The sequence below is a fragment of the Oncorhynchus gorbuscha genome, unplaced genomic scaffold (genome assembly GCF_021184085.1).
Source record: "Oncorhynchus gorbuscha isolate QuinsamMale2020 ecotype Even-year unplaced genomic scaffold, OgorEven_v1.0 Un_scaffold_960, whole genome shotgun sequence".
Taxonomy (NCBI): Eukaryota; Metazoa; Chordata; class Actinopteri; order Salmoniformes; family Salmonidae; genus Oncorhynchus; species Oncorhynchus gorbuscha.
Genome location: NW_025745895.1, coordinates 3,229 through 17,500, shown reverse-complemented (window position 1 = coordinate 17,500; position 14,272 = coordinate 3,229). Strand labels below are relative to the sequence as shown.

General features: G+C 37.0%; 1 protein-coding gene across 1 annotated transcript in view; it reads left to right on the top strand.

The window, feature by feature from the left end:
* Positions 1–2,707, top strand: part of cpe (carboxypeptidase E) — a 48,600-nt gene extending 45,893 nt beyond the window's left edge. Inside the window, exons 9-10 of the mRNA XM_046336165.1 lie at positions 461–579; positions 2,274–2,707. Of these exons, the coding sequence (XP_046192121.1) occupies positions 461–579; positions 2,274–2,372 (218 nt within the window). The 3' untranslated portion in view covers positions 2,373–2,707. The remainder of the gene's footprint in view (positions 1–460; positions 580–2,273) is intronic.
* The last annotated feature ends 11,565 nt before the right edge of the window (positions 2,708–14,272 follow it).

The window sequence follows — 14,272 nt, the reverse complement described above, 5'->3', positions numbered from 1 at the left end:
GATATTGATTAGAGTTGATTGATTATTATGATATTGATTAGAGTTTATTGATTATTATGATATTGATTAGAGTTGATTGATTATTATCATATTGATAAATTGTTATTGATTATTATGATATTGATTAGAGTTTATTGATTATTATCATATTGATTAGAGTTGATTGATTATTATCATATTGATTAGAGTTGATTGATTATTATGATATTGATTAGAGTTTATTCATTATTCCGATATTGATTAGAGTTTATTGATTGTTATCATTGATTAGAGTTGATTGATTATTGATATTGATAAATTGTTATTGATTATTATGATATTGATCATAGTTAAGGACTGTGATAATGTTATTGATAATATAGTATTGATTATTAATGTGTATTGATTACTAATGTACTTTCTTATTGCAGCTAAGTACAGTGATATTGATGATTGATTATTGATTGTGTATTGATAACAGCTAAGGACGGAGACTACTGGCGTCTCCTGGCAGCAGGGAACTACAAGGTATCTGCCTATGCTCCAGGTTACTTGACTGTCATCAAGAAGGTGGCTGTCCCCTACAGTCCTGCTATTAGGGTAAGAACCATGAAACCATGACAACAACACCCAGTAATACCATGACAACAACAACCCATAATAACATGACAACCATAATAACATGACAACAGCTATGTCCAGTAGTAGTTACCATGACAACAGCTATGTTCAGTAGTAGTTACCATGACAACAGTATGTTCAGTAGTAGTTAACATGACATCAGTATTATCAGTAGTAGTTACCATGACAACATTATGTTCAGTAGTAGTTACCATGACAACAGTATGTTCAGTACTAGTTAACATGACAACAGTATGTTCAGTAGTAGTTACCATGACAACAGTATGTTCAGTACTAGTTAACATGACAACAGTATGTTCAGTAGTAGTTAACATGGCATCAGTATTATCAGTAGTAGTTACCATGACAACATTATGTTCAGTAGTAGTTACCATGACAACAGCTATGCTCAGTAGTAGTTACCATGACAACAGTATGTTCAGTAGTAGTTAACATGACGTCAGTATTATCAGTAGTAGTTACCATGACAACAGTATGTTCAGTAGTAGTTACCATGACAACAGCTATGTTCAGTAGTAGTTACCATGATAACAATATGCTCAGTAGTAGTTACCATGACAACAGTATGTTCAGTAGTAGTTACCATGACAACAGTATGCTCAGTAGTAGTTACCATGACAACAGTATGTTCAGTAGTAGTTACCATGACAACAGTATGTTCAGTAGTAGTTAACATGACAACAGTATGTTCAGTAGTAGTTACCATGACAACAGTATGTCCAGTAGTAGTTAACATGACAACAGTATGTTCAGTAGTAGTTACCTTGACAACAGTATTTTCTGTAGTATTTACCATGACAACAGTATGTTCAGTAGTAGTTACCATGACAACAGTATGTTCAGTACTAGTTAACATGACAACAGTATGTTCAGTAGTAGTTAATATATATAATAATAATAATATATGCCATTTAGCAGACGCTTTTATCCAAAGCGACTTACAGTCATGTGTTCATACATTCTACGTATGGGTGGTCCCGGGGATCGAACCCACTACCCTGGCGTTACAAGCGCCATGCTCTACCAACTGAGCTACAGAAGGACCACAGTATGTCTAGTAGTAGTTACCATGACAACAGTATGTTCAGTACTAGTTAACATGACAACAGTATGTTTAGTATTATTTACCATGACAACAGTATGTTCAGTAGTAGTTACCATGACAACAGTATGTTCAGTACTAGTTAACATGACAGCAGTATGTTCAGTAGTAGTTACCATGACAACAGTATGTTCAGTACTAGTTAACATGACAACATTATGTTCAGTACTAGTTACCATGACAACAGTATGTTCAGTACTAGTTAACATGACAACAGTATGTTCAGTAGTAGTTACCATGACAACAGTATGTTCAGTACTAGTTAACATGACAACAGTATGTTCAGTACTAGTTACCATGACAACAGTATGTTCAGTAGTAGTTAACATGACAACAGTATGTTCAGTACTAGTTAACATGACAACAGTATGTTCAGTACTAGTTACCATGACAACAGTATGTTCAGTACTAGTTAACATGACAACAGTATGTCTAGTAGTAGTTACCATGACAACAGTACGTTCAGTACTAGTTAACATGCATTATCTACAGGTGGAGAGGATTAGTGTTAAACTGTTTGTCTAACCATCGAACCTGTGTGTGTCTCCAGGTGGACTTTGAGCTGGAGTCCTTGGTAGAGAGGAAGGAAGAGGAAAAGGAGGAGCTGATGGACTGGTGGAAGATGATGTCAGAGACACTCAACTTCTGAACACTCTGATTGGTCCATAGGGCCACTGGCACGTCTGATTGGTTGACAGGTTGATTGACGTGTGCGTCTACAAATGGGTGTACTATATTGTGTGTTGTCCCGCCCACTGTACAGGTCTTCTCTCTTCTTCTGTCTTTATTTAATTTGGTTTAATGGTTGATGTTGTTGTCAAGGGTTACCCCATTCCAGGGGGCTCCAACCTTTTCTAGCATGCGATCTACTCATTATTTATCTGGCTTTCCAATAGGCCCTTTTCTCCCCTGCAACTCTTCCCTGGTCCTTAGTGTACTAGAGGAAGTAGGGCACTATGTTGTCAACTCTTCCCTGGTCCTTAGTGTACTAGAGGAAGTAGGACACTATGTTGTCAACTCTTCCCTGGTCCTTAGTGTACTAGAGGAAGTAGGACACTATGTTGTCAACTCTTCCCTGGTCCTTAGTGTACTAGAGGAAGTAGGGCACTATGTTGTCAACTCTTCCCTGGTCCTTAGTGTACTAGAGGAAGTAGGACACTATGTTGTCAACTCTTCCCTGGTCCTTAGTGTACAAGAGGAAGTAGTGCACTATGTTGTCAACTCTTCCCTGGTCCTTAGTGTACTAGAGGAAGTAGGGCACTATGTTGTCAACTCTTCCCTGGTCCTTAGTGTACCAGAGGAAGTAGGGCACTATGTTGTCAACTCTTCCCTGGTCCTTAGTGTACTAGAGGAAGTAGTGCACTATGTTGTCAACTCTTCCCTGGTCCTTAGAGAGGAAGTAGGGCACTATGTTGTCAACTCTTCCCTGGTCCTTAGAGAGGAAGTAGGACACTATGTAGGACACTATGTTGTCAACTCTTCCTTGGTCCTTAGTGTACTAGAGGAAGTAGGACACTATGTTGTCAACTCTTCCCTGGTCCTTAGTGTACAAGAGGAAGTAGTGCACTATGTTGTCAACTCTTCCCTGGTCCTTAGTGACCTAGAGGAAGTAGGGCACTATGTTGTCAACTCTTCCCTGGTCCTTAGTGTACTAGAGAAAATAGGGCACTATGTTGTCAACTCTTCCCTGGTCCTTAGTGACCTAGAGGAAGTAGGGCACTATGTTGTCAACTCTTCCCTGGTCCTTAGTGTACTAGAGAAAGTAGGGCACTATGTTGTCAACTCTTCCCTGGTCCTTAGTGTACTAGAGGAAGTAGGACACTATGTTGTCAACTCTTCCCTGGTCCTTAGTGTACTAGAGGAAGTAGGACACTATGTTGTCAACTCTTCCATGGTCCTTAGTGTACTAGAGGAAGTAGTGCACTATGTTGTCAACTCTTCGCTGGTCCTTAGTGTACTAGAGGAAGTAGGGCACTATGTTGTCAACTCTTCCCTGGTCCTTAGTGTACTAGAGGAAGTAGTGCACTATGTTGTCAACTCTTCCCTGGTCATTAGTGTACTAGAGGAAGTAGTTTACTATGTTGTCAACTCTTCCCTGGTCATTAGTGTACTAGAGAAAGTAGGGCACTATGTTGTCAACTCTTCCCTGGTCCTTAGAGAGGAAGTAGTGCACTATGTTGTCAACTCTTCCCTGGTCCTTAGTGTACTAGAGGAAGTAGTTTACTATGTTGTCAACTCTTCCCTGGTCCTTAGTGTACTAGAGGAAGTAGTTTACTATGTTGTCAACTCTTCCCTGGTCCTTAGTGTACTAGAGGAAGTAGGACACTATGTTGTCAACTCTTCCCTGGTCCTTAGTGTACTAGAGGAAGTAGTTTACTATGTTGTCAACTCTTCCCTGGTCCTTAGTGTACTAGAGGAAGTAGGGCACTATGTTGTCAACTCTTCCCTGGTCCTTAGTGTACTAGAGGAAGTAGTTTACTATGTTGTCAACTCTTCCCTGGTCCTTAGTGTACTAGAGGAAGTAGTTTACTATGTTGTCAACTCTTCCCTGGTCCTTAGAGAGGAAGTAGGACACTATGTTGGCAACTCTTCCTTGGTCCTTGGTGTACTAGAGGAAGTAGGACACTATGTTGGCAACTCTTCCCTGGTCATTAGTGTACTAGAGGAAGTAGGACACTATGTTGTCAACTCTTCCCTGGTCCTTAGAGAGGAAGTAGGGCACTATGTTGTCAACTCTTCCCTGGTCCTTAGTGTACTAGAGGAAGTAGGACACTATGTTGTCAACTCTTCCCTGGTCCGTAGTGTACTAGAGGAAGTAGGGCACTATGTTGTCAACTCTTCCCTGGTCCTTAGAGAGGAAGTAGGACACTATGTTGTCAACTCTTCCCTGGTCCTTAGAGAGGAAGTAGGGCACTATGTTGTCAACTCTTCCCTGGTCCTTAGAGAGGAAGTAGGACACTATGTTGTCAACTCTTCCCTGGTCCTTAGTGTACTAGAGGAAGTAGGGCACTATGTTGTCAACTCTTCCCTGGTCCTTAGAGAGGAAGTAGGACACTATGTTGTCAACTCTTCCCTGGTCCTTAGTGTACTAGAGGAAGTAGGACACCATGTTGTCAACTCTTCCCTGGTCCTTAGTGTACTAGAGGAAGTAGGGCACTATGTTGTCAACTCTTCCCTGGTCCTTAGTGTACTAGAGGAAGTAGGGCACTATGTTGTCAACTCTTCCCTGGTCCTTAGAGAGGAAGTAGGACACTATGTTGTCAACTCTTCCCTGGTCCTTAGCGACCAAGAAGAAGTAGTGCACTGTGGTTAATAAACAGCTCTAAGGCCCTATACAATCTGTTATGTTTTCTGTCAATATGCCTAGTTAATAAACAGCTCTAAGGCCCTATAAAATCTGTTATTATGTTGTCTGTCAATATACCTGTATAATAAACAGCTCTAAGGCCCCATAAAATCTGTTATGTTTTCTGTCAATATGCCTAGTTAATAAACAGCTCTAAGGCCCTATAAAATCTGTTATTATGTTTTCTGTCAATATACCTGTATAATAAACAGCTCTAAGGCCCCATAAAATCTGTTATGTTTTCTGTCAATATGCCTAGTTAATAAACAGCTCTAAGGCCCTATACAATCTGTTATTATGTTTTCTGTCAATATACCTGTATAATAAACAGCTCTAAGGCCCCATACAATCTGTTATGTTTTCTGTCAATATGCCTAGTTAATAAACAGCTCTAAGGCCCTATAAAATCTGTTATTATGTTTTCTGTCAATATACCTGTATAATAAACAGCTCTAAGGCCCCATAAAATCTGTTATGTTTTCTGTCAATATGCCTAGTTAATAAACAGCTCTAAGGCCCTATACAATCTGTTATTATGTTTTCTGTCAATATACCTGTATAATAAACAGCTCTAAGGCCCCATAAAATCTGTTATGTTTTCTGTCAATATGCCTAGTTAATAAACAGCTCTAAGGCCCTATACAATCTGTTATTATGTTTTCTGTCAATATGCCTAGTTAATAAACAGCTCTAAGGCCCTATAAAATCTGTTATTATGTTTTCTGTCAATATACCTAGTTAATAAACAGCTCTAAGGCCCTATACAATCTACATTAGATTACATTAGATTAAATTAGATTAAATTAGATTAAATTAGATTACATTAGATTACATTAGATTAAATTAGATTAAATTAGATTACATTAGATTGCATTAGATTACATTAGATTACATTAGATTAAATTAGATTACATTAGATTACATTAGATTGCATTAGATTACATTAGATTACATTAGATTAAATTAGATTACATTAGATTACATTAGATTACATTAGATTACATTAGATTACATTAGATTAAATTAGATTACATTAGATTACATTAGATTACATTAGATTACATTAGATTAAATTAGATTAAATTAGATTACATTAGATTACATTAGATTACATTAGATTAAATTAGATTAAATTAGATTACATTAGATTGCATTAGATTACATTAGATTACATTAGATTAAATTAGATTAAATTAGATTACATTAGATTACATTAGATTACATTAGATTATTATTAGATTAAATTAATTACATTAGAATGAAATAAATTGAAAAATGAAAAATAAAAGTAGGTTTTAGATTTTGGGGTGTAATTCCCCTGTAATTGTGTGTCTGGCCCTTTAATTGTGCGTCTGGCCCTTTAAATATGCGTCTGGGCCTTTAATTCAGAATTATGCAATTAGAATTACATTTTTGAGTCTGGCCCTTTAATTCTGCATCTAGATTGTCCCATCTAATGTACCAGATTTTTAAAATAAAAGTATTAGATTAAAATATACCTCTGAGGCTACTTTACAGTTAGAAGGGTTTTGGGTAAAATATTTCAGTCAACCCACAAGACCGTTATCACGTCAACTTGCTACATACGGTGTGATAGACACACGCACCCAACCACACAGAAAGACAGGGGCCATATTACTGGAAATGAAATGGGCAGATATTGTGTTAGGATTGGCTTGTTTTTTAAAGGCAGTAGTGGCTAACCAGGGGTGGGATTATATCAACGTTGTGTTGATTAGTGAGTAGCTGGCAGCTTGTTGTGATACTGTGTGAGATTTAGTTTATTACTGTTTGTGGTGGTTGAACACGTGAACATTTACATTTACATGACATTTAAGTCATTTAGCAGACGCTCTTATCCAGAGCGACTTTATGTACTATTCAGAATAGTTTGGCGAGCAACTCATAGGTGGGCTGGTAGCTACCGGCATCTGGAGATCGACCTGTTGGAGAGGCCTACACCCTAACCTACCCGGAAATACTCTGACTCACACAGACCGATCCCCGGAAATACTCTGACTCACACAGACCGATCCCCGGAAATACTCTGACTCACACAGACTGATCCCCGGAAATACTCTGACTCACACAGACTGACTCACTCACAGACTGATCCCCAGAAATACTCTGACTCACACAGACTGATCCCCAAATACTCAAATACTCTGACTCACACAGACTGATCCCTCACACAGGAAATACTCTGACTCACACAGACTCCCCGATCCCACAGAAAAATACTCTGACTCACACAGACCGATCCCCGGAAATACTCTGACTCACACAGACCCCTGAAATCCCACACAGACTGAAATACTCTGACTCACACAGACTGATCCCTGGAAATACTCTGACTCACACAGACTGAATACTCTGACTCACACAGACTGATCCCCAGAAATACTCTGACTCACACAGACTGATCCCCGGAAATACTCTGACTCACACAGACTGATCCCCAGAAATACTCTGACTCACACAGACCGATCCCCGGAAATACTCTGACTCACACAGACTGATCCCCCGAAATACCTGACTCACACAGACTGAAAATACTCTGACTCACACAGACTGATCCCCAAATACTCTGAAATGACTCCCCGGAAATACTCTGACTCACACAGACTGATCCCCAGAAATACTGACTGACTCCCCGGAAATACTCTGACTCAGACTGATCCCTGGAAATACTCTGACTCACACAGACTGATCCCGGAAATACTCTGACTCACACAGACTGATCCCCGGAAATACTCTGACTCACAGACTGAGACTGATCCCCCCGGAAATACTCTGACTCACACAGACTGATCCCCGGAAGTACTCTGACTCACACAGACTGATCCCCGGATACTCTGCCTCACACAGACTGATCCCCGGAAATTTGAGAAGGACACCCAGAACGTCGATATATGGCTTCCTCCACGCTCACCACCAAACACGACGTGCGCGCTGCTGCTCTGACTCCTCTCATTTACGTGACTCCGCTTCCGTCCGGAACTGTCATGTTATTTAGCAGTGTAGCCAGACCTCACCTTGATCTACCCTCGCTAAATCTAGTTGACTCTCCAATAGGGAAAATTTGTTTCTCCTTGCTCCGTCAAAACAACAGATCTATACGTGCTTTATTTCAAAGAGATATTGTATCTGAACTGCACTGGTCTGAGCAGCTCCCTCTGGCTCTGAGCATCACCAGTTCAATCTGCCGGCCAATCATTTCTCATGAATGAATACCTTGTCTTCCCCAAACCACAGCCCTAACTTTAACCACTCTGAATGAATACCTTGTCTTTCCCAAACCATACCCCTAACTTTAACCACTCTGAATGAATACCTTGTCTTCCCCAAACCACAGCCCTAACTTTAACCACTCTGAATGAATACCTTGTCTTCCCCAAACCACAGCCCTAACTTTAACCACTCTGAATGAATACCTTGTCTTCCCCAAACCACAGCCCTAACTTTAACCACTCTGAATGAATACCTTGTCTTCCCCAAACCACAGCCCTAACTTTAACCACTCTGAATGAATACCTTGTCTTCCCCAAACCACAGCCCTAACTTTAACCAGTCTGAATGAATACCTTGTCTTCCCCAAACCACAGCCCTAACTTTAACCACTCTGAATGAATACCTTGTCTTCCCCAAACCACAGCCCTAACTTTAACCACTCTGAATGAATACCTTGTCTTCACCCTTTGAGTTGTTTAAACCCTGTAACCACACAGAATTTACCTTGTAACCACACAGAATTAATGGGTCAAAAATAGACAGTCATCCACAATAATACAATACACACCCTAACAACCACACACACACACACACACACACACACACACACACACACACACACACACACACACACACACACACACACACACACACACACACACACACACACACACACACACACACACACACACACACACGTAACAGTACAATTTTAAACCGTCCCTCTGCACTCATCGACAACTGACACCCTCGAAGCATCGTTACCCATCGCTCCACAAAGGGAACCACTACTTCAAGGTCTCAGAGCGAGTGACGTCACCGATTGAAACGCTATTTAGCGTGAACCACCGCTAACTCAGCTAGCCGTTTCACATCCGTTACACACACACACACGCACGCACGCACGCACGCACGCACGCACGCACGCACGCACGCACGCACGCACGCACGCACGCACGCACACACACACACACGCACGCACGCACGCACGCACGCACGCACACACACACACACACACACACACACACACACACACACACACACACACACACACACACACACACACACACACACACACACACACACACACACACACACACACACACACACACACACACACACACACACAGGTGGACGAGCATCTCCAGGTGGTTTTGTGATTGGTGTAGGGCAGCGACATCATCTTTCGTCACTTCCCGTTGTGCTGTGTTCTGTATCGTCATGTGACCTGTAACCACGGTAACACCCATCTCTATAGTCAACGACTGACCAGAGTCGTCATCATGTATCATGTATCATCTAACAGAAACACCTTTATCATGTTAATTCTATATTGAAAGTGAATTGGTCACAAACATGATTTCAGCACAAGCAGAATGATACCATGATAATTTAATATACTGTAGAACCTCTGTGAATGATAATATAATATACTGTTGAACCTCTGTGAATGATAATATAATATACCGCTGAACCTCTGTGAATGATAATATAATATACTGCTGAACCTCTGTGAATGATACCATGATAATATAATATACTGTTGAACCTCTGTGAATGATAATATAATATACTGCTGAACCCCTGTGAATGATAATATAATATACTGCTGAACCCCTGTGAATGATACCATGATAATATAATATACTGCTGAACCTCTGTGAATGATAATATAATATACTGCTGAACCTCTGTGAATGATAATATAATATACTGCTGAACCCCTGTGAATGATACCATGATAATATAATATACTGCTGAACCTCTGTGAATGATAATATAATATACTGCTGAACCTCTGTGAATGATACCATGATAATATAATATACTGCTGAACCTCTGTGAATGATAATATAATATACTGCTGAACCTCTGTGAATGATAATATAATATACTGCTGAACCTCTGTGAATGATAATATAATATACTGCTGAACCTCTGTGAATGATAATATAATATACTGCTGAACCTCTGTGAATGATACCATGATAATATAATATACTGTTGAACCTCTGTGAATGATAATATAATATACTGTAGAACCTCTGTGAATGATAATATAATATACTGCTGAACCTCTGTGAATGATACCATGATAATATAATATACTGCAGAACCTCTGTGAATGATACCATGATAATATAATATACTGCTGAACCTCTGTGAATGATACCATGATAATATAATATACTGTTGAACCTCTGTGAATGATAATATAATATACTGTAGAACCTCTGTGAATGATAATATAATATACTGCTGAACCTCTGTGAATGATACCATGATAATATAATATACTGCAGAAACTCTGTGAATGATACCATGATAATATAATATACTGCTGAACCTCTGTGAATGATAATATAATATACTGTTGAACCTCTGTGAATGATAATATAATATACTGTTGAACCTCTGTGAATTATAATATAATATACTGTTGAACCTCTGATACCATGATAATATAATATACTGCTGAACCTCTGTGAATGATACCATGATAATATAATATACTGTTGAACCTCTGTGAATGATACCATGATAATATAATATACTGCTGAACCTCTGTGAATGATACCATGATAATATAATATACTGTAGAACCTCTGTGAATGATAATATAATATACTGTAGAACCTCTGTGAATGATACCATGATAATATAATATACTGTTGAACCTCTGTGAATGATAATATAATATACTGCTGAACCTCTGTGAATGATAATATAATATACTGCTGAACCTCTGTGAATGATACCATGATAATATAATATACTGTTGAACCTCTGTGAATGATAATATAATATACTGTTGAACCTCTGTGAATGATACCATGATAATATAATATACTGTTGAACCTCTGTGAATGATACCATGATAATATAATATACTGTTGAACCTCTGTGAATGACACCATGATAATATAATATACTGTTGAACCTCTGTGAATGATAATATAATATACTGTTGAACCTCTGTGAATGATAATATAATATACTGCTGAACCTCTGTGAATGATAATATAATATACTGTTGAACCTCTGTGAATGACACCATGATAATATAATATACTGTTGAACCCCTGTGAATGATAATATAATATACTGTAGAACCTCTGTGAATGATAATATAATATACTGTTGAACCTCTGTGAATGATAATATAATATACTGTAGAACCTCTGTGAATGATAATATAATATACTGTTGAACCTCTGTGAATGATACCATGATAATATAATATACTGCTGAACCTCTGTGAATGATACCATGATAATATAATATACTGTTGAACCTCTGTGAATGATAATATAATATACTGTTGAACCTCTGTGAATGATACCATGATAATATAATATACTGTTGAACCTCTGTGAATGATAATATAATATACTGCTGAACCTCTGTGAATGATACCATGATAATATAATATACTGTTGAACCTCTGTGAATGATACCATGATAATATAATATACTGCTGAACCTCTGTGAATGATAATATAATATACTGTAGAACCTCTGTGAATGATACCATGATAATATAATATACTGCTGAACCTCTGTGAATGATAATATAATATACTGTTGAACCTCTGTGAATGATACCATGATAATATAATATACTGTTGAACCTTGTGAATGATACCATGATAATATAATATACTGCTGAACCTCTGTGAATGATACCATGATAATATAATATACTGTTGAACCTTGTGAATGATACCATGATAATATAATATACTGTTGAACCTCTGTGAATGACACATGATAATATAATATACTGTTGAACCTCTGTGAATGATAATATAATATACTGCTGAACCTCTGTGAATGATAATATAATATACTGTTGAACCTCTGTGAATGATACCATGATAATATAATATACTGCTGAACCTCTGTGAATGATAATATAATATACTGTTGAACCTCTGTGAATGATGCCATGATAATATAATATACTGTTGAACCTCTGTGAATGATACCATGATAATATAATATACTGTTGAACCTCTGTGAATGATAATATAATATACTGCTGAACCTCTGTGAATGATAATATAATATACTGTAGAACCTCTGTGAATGATACCATGATAATATAATATACTGTTGAACCTCTGTGAATGATAATATAATATACTGTAGAACCTCTGTGAATGATACCATGATAATATAATATACTGTTGAACCTCTGTGAATGATAATATAATATACTGCTGAACCTCTGTGAATGATAATATAATATACTGTTGAACCTCTGTGAATGATACCATGATAATATAATATACTGCTGAACCTCTGTGAATGATAATATAATATACTGTAGAACCTCTGTGAATGATACCATGATAATATAATATACTGCTGAACCTCTGTGAATGATACCATGATAATATAATATACTGTTGAACCTCTGTGAATGATAATATAATATACTGTAGAACCTCTGTGAATGATACCATGATAATATAATATACTGTTGAACCTCTGTGAATGATACCATGATAATATAATATACTGCTGAACCTCTGTGAATGATAATATAATATACTGTTGAACCTCTGTGAATGATAATATAATATACTGTTGAACCTCTGTGAATGATACCATGATAATATAATATACTGCTGAACCTCTGTGAATGATAATATAATATACTGTTGAACCTCTGTGAATGATAATATAATATACTGCTGAACCTCTGTGAATGATACCATGATAATATAATATACTGTTGAACCTTGTGAATGATACCATGATAATATAATATACTGCTGAACCTCTGTGAATGATACCATGATAATATAATATACTGTTGAACCTTGTGAATGATACCATGATAATATAATATACTGTTGAACCTCTGTGAATGACACATGATAATATAATATACTGTTGAACCTTTGTGAATGATAATATAATATACTGCTGAACCTCTGTGAATGATAATATAATATACTGTTGAACCTCTGTGAATGATACCATGATAATATAATATACTGCTGAACCTCTGTGAATGATAATATAATATACTGTTGAACCTCTGTGAATGATACCATGATAATATAATATACTGTTGAACCTCTGTGAATGATACCATGATAATATAATATACTGTTGAACCTCTGTGAATGATAATATAATATACTGCTGAACCTCTGTGAATGATAATATAATATACTGTAGAACCTCTGTGAATGATACCATGATAATATAATATACTGTTGAACCTCTGTGAATGATAATATAATATACTGTAGAACCTCTGTGAATGATACCATGATAATATAATATACTGTTGAACCTCTGTGAATGATAATATAATATACTGCTGAACCTCTGTGAATGATAATATAATATACTGTTGAACCTCTGTGAATGATACCATGATAATATAATATACTGTTGAACCTCTGTGAATGATAATATAATATACTGTAGAACCTCTGTGAATGATACCATGATAATATAATATACTGCTGAACCTCTGTGAATGATACCATGATAATATAATATACTGTTGAACCTCTGTGAATGATAATATAATATACTGTAGAACCTCTGTGAATGATACCATGATAATATAATATACTGTTGAACCTCTGTGAATGATAATATAATATACTGTTGAACCTCTGTGAATGATACCATGATAATATAATATACTGCTGAACCTCTGTGAATGATAATATAATATACTGTTGAACCTCTGTGAATGATAATATAATATACTGCTGAACCCCTGTGAATGATAATATAATATACTGTTGAACCTCTGTGAATGATACCATGATAATATAATATACTGTTGAACCTCTGTGAATGATAATATAATATACTGTAGAACCTCTGTGAATGATACCATGATAATATAATATACTGTTGAACCTCTGAATGATACCATGATAATATAATATACTGTTGAACCTCTGTGAATGATAATATAATATACTGTTGAACCTCTG